The 13,885-nt window shown below is 43.9% G+C and overlaps 1 protein-coding gene across 1 annotated transcript; it reads right to left on the bottom strand.

Annotated features, from left to right (window-relative positions):
- Positions 1 to 102: 102 nt before the first annotated feature.
- On the bottom strand, positions 103 to 12,069 carry ahdc1 (AT hook, DNA binding motif, containing 1). Its single transcript, XM_028460932.1, has 5 exons — positions 8,830 to 12,069; positions 6,656 to 7,906; positions 4,841 to 6,534; positions 2,468 to 4,196; positions 103 to 1,492 (listed from the first exon to the last, which is right to left on the bottom strand). The coding sequence occupies exons 2-4, from the start codon at positions 7,805 to 7,807 to the stop codon at positions 2,474 to 2,476; spliced, it is 4,569 nt and encodes a 1,522-aa protein (XP_028316733.1). The 5' UTR covers positions 7,808 to 7,906; positions 8,830 to 12,069; the 3' UTR covers positions 103 to 1,492; positions 2,468 to 2,473.
- Between the last annotated feature and the right edge of the window lie 1,816 nt (positions 12,070 to 13,885).

The raw sequence follows: 13,885 nt of genomic DNA, 5'->3' as shown, positions 1-13,885 counted from the left end.
TTCTTTCTTCTCCGACACATCTTCCTCCTCTGCTCTCCCCACCATCCATTCCTCTCCTCCCCTCCCTTTCACTCCCTGTCGAATTGTGTCCTTGACTGAACTCGTTCGCTCACAGTCCCAGACTGCCTCGGCAAAACCAAATACTCTGGGAGGCTCTAAAACACACACACGCACACGCAGAGAGCCAGAAACACACCCACTCTGCACATAATCCCTGAAAAAAGTACGCTATAGACAAGATTACCAATGCCAAGAACAGAATGTGTATTTAAATATTTGCACCTCAGATACATACATGATATGTAACAGACAGATATACATTTTTTTTTTAAATCACAAAAACCACCGAACAACACAAGACCACAGAAAAATAAGGGAGAGTGTGAAAGAAAGAATGGGACTTCCACCAAGATTTTGGCGTCCGCGGAGCGTCACTCCTTTTGACCCCCCCCCACACACACACACACACACTCGTGCACAGAAACACATAAATGCTCTCACACCAACACATCCATGCATTGCTGCTGTCACACCAAAGCACTCGCTCACATTTGCACACAGAACACAAGACTCTCTTTGGGGGCCGCGGTGTAATTTCAGTGTCTCTTTCCCTTGAAATTGAAACAGCAAAAAACAGGATGTCGAGTCTCCACGCTGCAGTCCTTCCCCTGGAGCAGAAATACCAAGGCAGTACGCAGAGGAGGGTGAGATGACGATGGGCCTCAGAGTGAAGAGAGGCCTTCTGGCTTGGAGCTTGAGTTTTATGTACAAATGCTGGTTTTTGAAGAGCAGGAACTGATTTCGTCCACTTTCTTTTTGAATGAGACACGACACAAGGAGTGCACAGAGCAGGACATTTACTAGGCTCATGGTATTTAAAAAGTGAGTTTGGGCTCAGATGCAGTATCAGTTTGGGCACAAGACAAGGAATACAGGTTTGTGAATTGAGTGTGATTGCTAGTTCAGCAGCGAATAAGAGGAAACAATGGGACCAAAGAAAGCAGTGTGATCTCGTTGATCAATCCTGCAGATGTAAACTGAACTAAAGATATTTGAGGAGATGAATATGTCTGGGAAACAGAGTCCTTAGTTACAGGACTCTGTTCCTGTGTTGAGGAAGATGATTTGTCTTTTTACTCATTTGCAAGAATCTTGTACTCTTCCGTCTGCTCCTCTAGGCCGTTCCCTCATTCCAGCACATAGTGTGAGCGCTTGTACACATGTATAATCTCTTATTTATGATCATGTTTAGGTCGTGAACTAATCTGCACATGCATTTCTGTATCTTTCTATGTGCATTTTAGGTGTGCACACCCTTTTTCATATGGATTGCGGTTGACTTTGATTGTCAATGCTGGAGAATTAAAGCTTTACTGTCCAAAAGCTGGCAGCTAAATTCTCACCCTTCACAGCCTCTCACAAAGAAGTCCTTTTAACAAAGAAATAAACAAAAGAATGTTTGCAAATTTGTCAAAGCTGGGATTGAATGCACCTGGGAAAAACACACACACAGAGGAAAGAGATAGAAAAAAAGAACAATTAGTTTCTGTGTTGATGTGATTTATCAATGTGGTATATAGTACATCAGGATATTTTGTATGCCTATTTTCAACATTTCAAAATTCTGACAGGTACACTGTGGACTCGGGAGTTATGTACACAACACCGTGCCATAGTGCAGATGTTTACTTCACAAAAAAACTCAACATTAAGTGAATGAATGCTGAAGCACAGAGTTTATTGTTCCTCGTGTAAGGAAATTGCAGGCAAACGCATTCACTCCTATTGTTAATCCAGAGTTCATCATAATGAACTGTAAATTTTACATAAAACATTTAGCACTGATTGTTCTGCCACCTTGGAAACCTTTTCCAGTGCCTATTGTGTGTTAGATACCTAAAAACATCCTATTTTTAGTCTGAAATAACTCTGAACACTTCCTATAGGCCTCATTCACCTGACAAATAAACATCTTATATTCAGATATTTAAAATAGTTCTGGACAGTGGCTTTTAAATAAATACAAGGATTCATTTTTATTGCATGGATTCATTTCAACAAATTTGTCAAGATCTTCGATTTTTAAACACTTTGAAAAAGTTGCAGACACCTCTTTTTGTTTGCCAAATGGATTTAAAAGAGGCTCTTTAGCCATTACACCGTTTCATGGTTTTTACTAAAGATATTTGTGGTTTTGGTCTTGTCTCTGTCTCAACTCCCAAAAGTCTTGGTCTTGTCTTAGTGTTGGTGCATTCTGGTCTCAGGCAAGTCTTAGTCTCAGATAGTGTGGTCTTGAGTGCAACACTACTTTATTGTGCTCGGAAATAGAAAATGGGTAAAGCTACGATGGGGAGCAAGATGTGCAAAGAGCAAAGCTTCACTGTGGTGTTACATTAAAATGTTTAGACCTTAAGGTGTGTCCTTGTATGAAGATTACCTTCATATTTATAGTGTGTGTTTAACTCACCTGGTCCTACAGGGTGGTGACGCTGAAGCTCTCCTCATTTGATGGATCCAAAAGTTGGCACAGAACCCCCCCACTCTGAGTCACTTGAGAGGGGTAGCGGTGACCCATGCCCTGGCAGGACTGTTGAGAGAGGGTATAGCCACTAGTGTCCTCCTGATGGGGCGAGGAGTCGAGGGCTTTGGGGTACGGGGAGTGAGGCATGGGGCCCTGTTGATGAGCTGTGCTCATGGCATAGGACGTCATATCCCGCTTGTGGGGCGTCATTGTGGAGAGTGGGCTGCGCTCCTCGTACAGCGCAGGTGCAGAGTGGGTGTGGAGGCTAGGGCTGGAGGTGGAGTGTGGATGTGAGGTCAGGTGGGCGTTGAGGCTGTTGTGTGCATTGTGGTGGGAATGGTTGTTGCTGTGGGTGTTGGAAAGAGAGAGAGGGCTGCTCTGAAGGTGTAGTGTGGAATGCGAGTTTGTGTGTGAGCTCAGGTTTGCATGGGTTTGTGTGCTGGGATGATGTGTGTCGTGGGGAGTGGGGGTCAGGTGCATGTTCGCACTGAGGCTGGTTAGTGAGTTACTGTGTGTATTCCCATGCGGGCTTGAGTGCGGGTTGTTATGAACATGCATGGCTGAGTTAGAGTGCATGCTGTGCGAGTGTGGGTTAGGGCTGCCACTGTGTGATACCTGTCCATACCAATAGGGGGAGCTGCAGTAGCTGGGAGAGTCATACTGCGGAAACTGGGGATCTTTGGCCGGGGGGCGGGATGATGGACTCAGTGCAGTGCTGCCGAGGGGTGTAACCCGTGGAGAGGGGGAGCAGGAAGGGGAGAAAGTCCTGGATGGGGCAAGGTGGTAGGACTGAGAAGAAGGAGGGGTAGGTTTTGGCTGGTAAGAGGGGGATGAAACACTGGGTGAGAGTGACGAGGAGGACTCTCCAGGGTATAAGGCAGGGTAGCGCTCCTCAGAAGAAGGTGTGGAGGGATGGGCAGAGTAAGGGGAGGGGTACTCACAGGGATCCTGGAGGTAGCTCGAAGGTGGTGCAGGATTAGGGGTAGCCAGAGGAGAAAGGCTGCTACTGTCTCCACTGTAATAATCCAGCCCTTCCTGGAACAGCCCGGACCCCTCTGGACCGCCTGAAGACACAACAAGTCCCACTCCTGATGTCGAGGCCGCCTTTCCCCTCTTTTTTCCTCGTTCCCTCTGACAAGAAGACAGTCCTCCTCTGCCCCCTCTAGACCCTCTGCCACGTCCTCCAACCCCACCTCTCTTAGGTCCAGGTGTGGGCGTTGGGGAAAGACTAGACGGAGAATCTGAGCGCAAGTCCGAACCCACATCTTTGTCAAGTTGTACTTCAGTTCGTTTCCTACGACCCCGACCCGGTTTACTCATCCCCCCTCCCTGGATCAAGACATTCTGGCTCCAGTTATATGATGGTCCTGATGCGCTCTCATGCCAGTCCATCATCAACTTTTCCAGACTTGACAAGCTTGACTGTGCCGTCTCTCCACAAACTGATTCATTCTGCTTGTACACAAAATTTGCGGGACTCGGACCACCACCAGTGGCAATGGAGCCAGGATGGGAGGAGTCAGAGGAGGATTCTGATAAACTTTCTGGGAACGGTTGTCGTTTGGCCTTCTGGGGAGTGTAGTTTGAGATATCCAAGATGTCTTTGGATTCATTGGAGCCATATTCACTGTAGCCATGATACTGAGGCCCAAAGCTGTCAGACCAGCTGCCTTGTCTGGATAACAAAAAAATAATAATTATTGAAACCCATTTCAAAAAACAAAAGTAAAGAATCTTATTATAAAGTCCTGAAATGGATTGACACATGGCTGTTAATTAGCAGTTAGTGGACATTTTAAAAGTATATATCATAGTTTTTTCAGATATTTTCACTTGGATATTAAGCCCTGTTTTAATAATTTGTGATCAAACTTTCATTAATTAACACTTAACAATTTAAAGCAGCTGGAGAAGACATCTTTTTTTTTTTTTTTACCAGATTAAGACATAGTGTAGGCCTCATAATCAATAAATCAAAGATAATTTGCTTGAAAAAGGTTGATTTTGCCATTCCAAAGTTTGTTTTTGTAAACACACCGTTTTTGGTCATTGTCAAAAAAGTTTTGCAAATTGCATTGTGGGATGTGTAACCCCATAAATAGATGCACAAAAGTAATTTGACTTTATTCTTACACTGATTTTCTTTGTTTGAGGAAATTATCTACTATTTATTGATCTATAAGGCGTACACTATGTTTTCATATGATAAAAAAGTAGTTGCATATGAATTTGAATCCAATTATTACTACTTCAAATCTCTGTAAAATAAGCCGCATGAACATAATGAATACAAACACCAAAGCAGCTTAATGCATTTACCTGAAGCTCCATTGATTAGCGTTGTACTGCTTGTAGCCTTCTGGAAAAGAAGAACTGAAGAGACAAGTTTTGTTGACAGACAAGTGGCCTCCTCCAGGTGATTCGCCACGCATCATTGAAGAATGACTTGCTCCGGAATAGCCACAAAACCCCCGTTTGCCTGCTGTCTGATAACTGGAGTAGGTCATTTGACCAGCAGGAATGATCTTCCCGGTGTTGTGACCAGAGCCATATGAAAAGCTGCAGTCTGAGGACCTCTGTGATACTGCAGGAGAGGAGCCGGAGTAGGCAGGAGAGTAGTGTCCATAGGAGGCCGGGTGGGGGGAGCTGGGAGAGTGTGACAGAGATGGAGGAGTGGACTTTGGATAGGTACACTTGGTTGGTGATGTTTGGGCCAGGTTGCTATGACTATATGGAGGTCTAGCTGGGGAACAATGTGTCTGTGCTGAAGCCTCCATCCCAGAACTTGCACCTTTACTGTTCCACTTAGGGAATGCCATAGACCAGCCATGACTGGCAGCTGGGCTTGATGGCTCATAACCAGGGGCTGATGAAGCTTTGCGGAGATCTGACTGTGAGGAGGAAATGTCCATCAGATCTGATGAATCATCAGAGTCGAGCAGGGATCGAAAATATCCAGCGAAAAGACTTTGAGAGTCCTCCCCAACTGGTCCAGTGGCTCTACCCGCTCCTGGACTGCCGTACATTCCTCCTCTTCCCAGTTCACATGAGGAGTAGCCCCCCCTTAAAGACGCACAGAGTGGATACCCACCCAAAACTTTGTCCTCCCCCCAACCACTCGCCCCATTTGGCCACTCCTGCCCCATGGACATCCCGCCACCTTTAAATGCTCCATTTTTCCTCATTCGTCTTTTTTTGACGGCCTTCTCACTCCCGGCTACTGTTCCTACCACACCTCCTCCTCGACCTACTCCACCCCCACCTCCACCTTTACCCCTTTTCCGAGTTAATCCATGCTCAGACATAGGGCTCAGTTTGTGCTTTCTTCCAATAGATTCAAAGAAGTCACTGAAGGTACTCTTATTGTACTCACTGCCTCCGACCCCCCCTGCTCCTCCTCCACCTCTTCCAGTGCCCCCTCCTCTGCCACCTCGGGGGCGCCTGAACCCCGTGAGCCGGTGGAGCAAGGTGGAGATCCCAGGGTTTTCCAAGGGGACATGAAAGCTTTCTGGCTCACTTGGTGTCCAGCAGCGAGGGGGGGAGCAGCGGCCAGTTGCAGGAGGCTGTCGGTTTAAAAAGGCCATCTTGGAGAGAACATCCCCATACTCTGATTTCACATCGTTTGTGTCATTAACATAAGAAGGAGAAGGAAAAGGGAGTTTATTTCGACGTCTCCTCCGAGGTTTCTTAGCCTGGTCTCCATTATCACCAGCATTACCAGGATTTGGAGGCTCTACCTGTATTCCTGGCACAGGCTGCTTAGGTGGTCTCCCCCGCCTGCGTTTGAGAATAACAGGAAGCTCTCCAGGAGGGAACATCACCATTACACTCTTTCCATTATTCTTCATGCGGAGAAGTGCAGTTGGCTCACGAGCAGCTTCTGAGCCCTCCACACTGCAGTCATTACTTTTTTCTGTTCCTGTGACTGTTTCCATGTTTGAAATTTTGTAGCTCTTCTGTCGACGGCTGACATTGACGGGAATCCGAGCCACCTTGACGACAATCTTTCTCACCTGTAAGGCAAAGAGTGTAATGTAACATGTGCAAATTGTGTAACCTTTCTTTTTTGTGTAATTTGAAACAGTGTCAAGTTAAGAAAAAAACAAAACTGTGATTTGTCATAAATCAACTTACGCCAACAAAACGCCCGCGTCTGCGGTTATTGGAAGGACATACCCCCAACTCCGCAGCAGGCTCCTCCTTGTCAGGTGGCAGAGGTGCAGGGACGGTGGACACGACTGGGAGATGAGCAGTGGCACGTTGCTGCAAAGCCAAGGCTGCCTGGCGTCGTTTCATGACACTTTTAGGTCCTGCCTTTTGGACTGTTTTCGTCATGGGTCTAGACCTGGATTTAGGTCCAGGTTTATGTCCAAGTCGTGGCCCAGGCTTAGCTATAGCTTTAGGGACAGGTTTAGGAGCGGGAAGGACTGTCTCAGTATCAGTGTGACCTGTAGGTGTGGCAATAACATCCTCCACAGATGAGTGTTGTTTTTTTTCACATCCAGCCACTTCTTCCTCTTTAACCGTCCAGATCTTCTCTTCCGGGGCGTCTTCCTCTCCCTTCTTCTCTCTGCCTGCTTTTTTTTCAGTATCCTCCATGCTTCTGCGCAGGCGGGAAGATTTCCGCAGGTGACAAGGAAAGCGAGGACGTCCGGAACTTCGGAGTGCATACTTCTTTTCGGTCTCTAAAGGAAGAGAAGATGACTCTGTATCTGGGTTTGAATGCGTAGGGACTGGGCAAATGGTTGAGGCTGTGTCTGCCTCTGTAGTTTGGATTGATGCTGCCCGCTGATTGGTGGAAGCTAGGGGATTGCTAAATGCTGAAGCCAAAGGCTGGGTAGATGTGTTTTCAGTCTCTGCAGTGAGAGTTTTGGAGAGTTCTGGTCTGACAGACTCTGCATGTGCTTTAATATCTATGTGTTCACAATTAGCCATATGTGCATGTGAGAAAGCCTGTGCATGCACAACGGGATCAATGTGTGTCTGCATATTTTTAACAGCCTTTGCAAACTTTGGTGTCTCAGGGTGTGAGTGACACTCGGTCTGCCTCCTGTGCCCCAGCCTGCTATGGAGACTAAAACCGTTTGCCAGCGTAGAGAGAGCGGAGGGCTGAATGTGGTCAGTGGTCACCAGTGCCAGTCCATCATGAGCTAGATCCTGAAGCCCGGGCTCCTCAGTCCAGAGCGCAGGCACTTCCAGCTCCTCAAGCTGTTCTTTGTAGAGCTTCTCCTCAATGTGAGTGTCACCACAGTTCACTGACAGTAGGGAATGAGACAGGCCACTCATTCAGTGGACACTTTTAGCTGGTATAAGCAGCTGCACTGAATTAGGCGTCTTGTTGTGGGATCTGCTTCCATTAAATGGTACAAAAGAGGATTCAAAGATCTAAAGACAGAAATGCAAATGTTGATTATTTAATGAGTCCATACAAATATTTAGCAATAAGCACACAGTGACCAATAGAACTCAGTAGAGCCTGAGTTACTGATCGGTGTTGATTAATCAGCCACAAAGATTAATCGGGCCGATTAATCAACATCGGTCAATAACTGGCCAATAATATGTAACTGATGTAATAACTTTTTTGCTGTGTTGCTTTCTGCAGTGTAAGCTACCACTTTCCAATCAACAGTAATGTTCACAATATACAAAATGACAACACTTGGAGAAGTGCACTACTTCATTTTTTACAGCTACATTTTGCCTTTTTCTAATTTATCCATGTTTACTGTTTGCGATTTGAACAACTTTATTTTGGAATACTTTTTTTGACATTGTATTCCGGAGATGCAGTTTGCACAATTTAGCCTCTTTCTTTTTTACAGTCCTTAAGTTGACAGTGTTACTAATTAAAATTCCTTATTTTAATTTAGCAATGTTTTGCTTGTTTGACTTGAATCATGTTTTGGTATTAAAATAAATTGTGTCCATATACAGTATATATTCTGTGTACAGTATATCAATGTTTTTCTTTCATATAATATGTGACCAATATGTCAGATATCAGCTTTTTAATCAGTATCGACATCAGCCCTAAAAATCCCATATGGGTGTAGCTCTAGTCTAGAACATAATAGTAATAAAAAGTTTAAGGTTACAAACACGCTGTAGGTATAAAATTCACACACTCACAGCACAGATGGAATTCTGATTGTGTGATGGGATCGCTATCATTTTTGGCAGTGGGCCATAAGCCTAATCAGTAAAACACTCTCTACTATTAACCGTGCCACCCACACACACACACACAGCATTACAACATCAGATTACACTTAACATTCATTTCCTGCTCAAATTGTTGCTTTTACCAAAGAGTTTTGGTGCTGATTCGGATTCTGAGTGGAGTCTCGCTCTGTCTGCCTGGCTGGCTCTGTTCTGCAGAGGATCATTGGGTCATCAATACTGCAGTGGAGAGCACACATACTTTTCTCTCCCCTCTCTTCTCCTTACTTTTGCCCATGGTCGCTGGAGTGAAAGAAAGGCACAAAGACAGATAGAAAGACAGATGGAGGATGGGTTGGACAGGGAGGGAGGAATAGAAATTGGGAGATGTGGGTAGGAGGTGAGGTAGGGATGGTGGAGTAGAGAGGAAAAAGAGAATAAGAGATTAGTACATGATGTCACAGCATGATTGGAGCCAGACTAGAATCAGTATTTTGGTGAGTGCTGCACCAACATCACATCGGACCAAATTATTTTGGAAGATGACTTGCAGAATAAATGTTTAAAGTCTGATTGTAGTTGCGATTTCTGAGCCATGACTTTCTAATACAACACAACCCCTCACAGGATTGTGTATGAAATTGTTTACATTTTATCACATATTATAGTAAAACATCCTGAATTTCAATAACAATACGTGAAATCAGTAAAGGCACATCGTTTACAATTCCTGCCACATATACAGCAACAAAAGGGTTCTAATGCATTCCAAAGCACAGACAAAACTGGGTGCAACAAGAATGAAAATGTGTGAATAATCACAGCCACCAGGGGGAAGCAAAGAGGTGATGAATGGAGAGGTGTTAAGAGGATGGAGAAATGCAGGTGACAGACAATAGTGATGGAGGGATAATGAAAAAAAAGTCAAGAATGAAAGAGAAAGCACTGCCACGAGACGCCGATGTGCAATGCAAAGATTAAAGCCAGCATGCGCAAAACAGTTGGGGAGTAAACATGAGCCCAGTAAGCCTCAGTAATGTTCCACACGCTTCACATTCAGCACAGTTATGTCCATCGTCAGAAGTCTCTCCCTGCCTCTGCAAACATGTGGTTCTGATTAGGAATGAGGGAGTCGGATGGAGAAAGGGGGGAGAATAAACCAGAGGAGAAGGAAGAGTGGAGAATGAGTGATTGAATGAGAGAAAAATATGAAGGGGTGAGAAACCGGAAAGAAACAGGAAGGTGTGAGACTATACTGAGGCATGGGGACGAATAAAAGGTGAAAAAACAAGAAAAAGGCAAAGATGAAGATTGAAAAAGTTGGCGAGGAAGAGGTGAGAAGAGGAGTGAGAAGACTTTAGAAAAGGAAAAAGTAGGAAAGCTTCCATGGAGGAGAGTTTGCGGCTGTAGGCAACACATGGAGCGGGGCAACCTCAGTGTTGTGCTGCTCTGAGGAATGACACAACTGGGACAGACAAACACTCACAGACTTTCACCCACTGCTTCCCGTGCCCAGTGCCACTGCTGTCTCCCAGCGTCCCTTTCTCTCTCCTCTAATTACCAGCGCTCATTAATTAAAGCTTCATTTGACCAGCTTGTGAGAAAGGAACACATGCTTTAATTAAACATTGCATCACATGTGCTATAGCACATAGATAGCCTACGCACGCTGTCACTCACAGACACACAAACACACACGGCGACACATACCAACATGCAAACCCGCCTGAAAATATGCCCCCACAGCTTCATCCTCCCACACATCAATTTATACATAAAGACAGACGAAGCACTCACACATGTGCTAATGCAAGATCAACACAAAACAAAAGACACGCATGCAAATGTTGCTCCTCTGAGCTTGGCGGGAGCCATTCTGACAGGGTTTAAACGCCAGCCATTCAAACAGTTCCAATATGATTCATTGTTTAGGCAAAGAATCCTGGCATCCGTCAGCAACCACTCGGATACAATCTCCATCATGGATGTGTGTTGCTGTTGCTGCTGCGGCAGCACTCACTGGTGGAGTATCGTCTCTCACATGATGATCTGTGGAGCTTCACAAAGAGCCGCTTCCATATCAATGACATTGTTTGGAGTTTCTCACTCACTCCTAAAAGTTTTTTTTCGAGGGCGGGGAGAAATGGCAACGACACAACCCGCCACAATGGGTATGTGCTCGCACGCCAAAGTCATCCTAGAGCCTGGAAACTGTCAATTTCCAGTTTGGCCGATTGCCCTGCTTGTGCATAGTCAGAGGGGCACAATAACTTTGTAAACGGTAGCTTTACAGCACATCTATTCTCTTCTCATCCGTCTCACTGCTACAAAGGCTTGCAGAATCACGCGCCTGCCAACTAGGAGCTAGACCTTGTGTGTGTGAGTGCGGTTGTGTTTGTGCGTGCACGTAAGTAGTGTGTGTGCCTGTGAGCGTGTACGTGTGTGTCTTAGTGGGTGTGTTTGTAAAAGCATGCACTGAGCTCTAACGGGTGTGCAGTTGTTGCTAAGAGACAGGCAGCAGCACTGAAACAGCATGGGGGGGGGATGTAAGGGAGGGGGACATAGGAGGGGGAGAGAAATAGAGAGAGAGAGAGGTGATGAGGGGAGAACGGGGGAGGCTTCACCAGGGGGTTTAGCCAGATAGAGAGAAAGAGGGATGAAACAGAGAAAGAGAGATGAAGAAAGTGTATGTGAGGCCAGGAGAGAAGAGGAGACTGGGAGGGGGAAGTGGGTCAGGGGGTCCACAGAGACTGAGTGACACTGTGTAGAAACTCAGCCACCATCAGTTACCGCTCCTCCACATCACCTCCGCCCTGATGCAACCTCAACCTCCAACAAGTCTGCACACAACGCAACAATGAAACGCGTCTGCAGATAGCATCAGCCACAAACTGTCAAAAATAATGCAAAACAGCAACTGACAAAACAATGTTGTGAGCTAATCGATGAGATGTTCTCTGGGTAAAACTGTTGAGAAAAAAAAACCCACGTTGAACATTATCTTGATGGTTAATACAGAAGTACGTGGAATTAGACTGTTTAAAAAAAATAATCTAATACATGTGAGTAGTAGGTGATCCACTATTAAAGCATGTCATGATGAAGGTGTCAAGTAACAAAAAGCACCAAAGAATCTCCCTTATACTTATACACAGCCACAGAAATGATCTTAAACTCACAGGATGGATATTTGCAATTAAACTTGGAGCCATTCATCCAATACAGTACTGATGGGAAAGTTCCAGTTTTCAGATTGTAATGACCCAGGAGAACCATTAGGTCTTACCCACAGACAGTGCACATCCATGGCCTGTCATTCAGCCCATGATTCGCTGAACGATAACAATGCTTTCTCTTTTCCTAGACTTGTACCATTAAATGAAAGCAAAGCAGAGGCCAAACACACTTCCAACAGGGTACAGGGGTGTACAGGGTGTGCATGTGCATTGCAAATGAACTAAAAGTACGTATAAGAATATGTTACCCTTGTTAAAAAGCAGTATCAGGTTGCTTTTAAAAGACATTTAAAGCAGCAGAGCAGAAATCACATACTGTAATAAGGGATTATCATACAGAGGATAATACACTCACACCTGGTCAAGGTGATGGTGGTAGAATGTGACATTTTATCAAACGGCAGATAATTGCAGTCATATCACCGTATCCAAGCAGACATCTGAGCCTCATTCCTTTGATGTGTGAAATACATTGTGCTTGTAAAGGTTTGCTGACTTTTCTTTTCCTGATGAAAAATAAATAAATATATATATACTGTATATATCACCAAGTCATCATCCTGACATGTTTAAAAGATTTAAAGCATACAGGTACTACACTAGTCATGTTAACATAAAACGTGTTTAATGTATTACCAATAAACAAAATAAAAACACATTTGAAGTACTTTTTCAACTAATTTATGACGTCATTGTTTCTGTTTTACATTTTTATTTACCTTTATTTTACCAGGTGAGGTCAGTTGAGAACGAGTTCTCATTTACAGTGACGACCTGGGCCGTCATTGTAAAAACAGTTAAAATGCAAATTTAAAACATATATAAAAGACAGTGGAAACTAGAGAGACACATGAACACGCCCATCCATGATCACATGTAATGACATCATGTCCATTTCTCCTCGTTTGTTTTAATGTCATTTTATTTATTACTACAAGGATGTGTGTTGGAGCTACTGTGGACGTGGAGGAAGTTGTTATTGGAGCTCATGCTGCGCACCAGAGCAGCCACAGCCGGCTGTTTACACAAGAGATCCAAAAATCACTCCACACGACATAATTATGGAAGGAGGAAGAAGAGAATAAAGATTAAAAAAAAATTAGATGTATTTATTTTCTCTTTGTTTCACTTAAAAATTCCTACTTCCGCTTTAACACTCATCACTCGTGTGGTTGATTGCTGTGTTGCTGTAACGGCGTATGCAGCACACACACACACACGCAAACGCATATACACGTAAGCGTGTGCACACCCGCTCCGTTACAAAGTAGGACAAAACAAAACAAAACATCAAAGTACTTTTCTCCTAAAGTTATATTAATCCGATAAGGACAATAGTTGAATTAATCTGACATTTCCTGCTTAAACAAACTATTTGAGCATGTCTACACACTGTTAAGTTGCACTTCATTCAACATGGAAAAGTTGATTTCCTAGGATTTCCTGGGACTTTTAAAGCACTATTATTGTTAATACTAGTTTTTTCCTTTATTTATTCACATATACAGTATTTTGGTTATTATTATTAACGTGGTTTCATTTGAGAATCTTTTACCAAATGTAGAATGTGCAATGATAGCTTGCAGCATGTCTGTTTTAAATATTGTTTTTGTTTTTCCAGTGGTTTGATTTGAAAAACTGCTGATGTTGACACAAATTCATGTTAAGCAACAAACAAGGTCATGTTTCGCATTTTTTCTAAGGACGATTTAACATCACACGTCCCGTGTTTAATGATTCTTTTTCCGTTACTACAGAAAACGAAAAAATAAAACAAAGAATTGATAATGGTCTGTGCCATGGTTGGGGTCAATTATAATTGTAATCGTCACGTAATTGATTATTATTAACAATTATTTGCAATGTTTATAATATGTTGCTGTCGTAATCGTAATTAAATTGTCATTGAGTTTAGATAATTGACTTTTTTCAATTGTAATTACCATGAAAATTTGATAAAACTGTT

This window comes from Gouania willdenowi, chromosome 11 (genome assembly GCF_900634775.1).
Source record: "Gouania willdenowi chromosome 11, fGouWil2.1, whole genome shotgun sequence".
NCBI classification, from domain to species: domain Eukaryota; kingdom Metazoa; phylum Chordata; class Actinopteri; order Blenniiformes; family Gobiesocidae; genus Gouania; species Gouania willdenowi.
The sequence above is the reverse complement of the archived record's forward strand: the minus strand, read 5'-3'. Positions and strand labels throughout refer to the sequence as shown.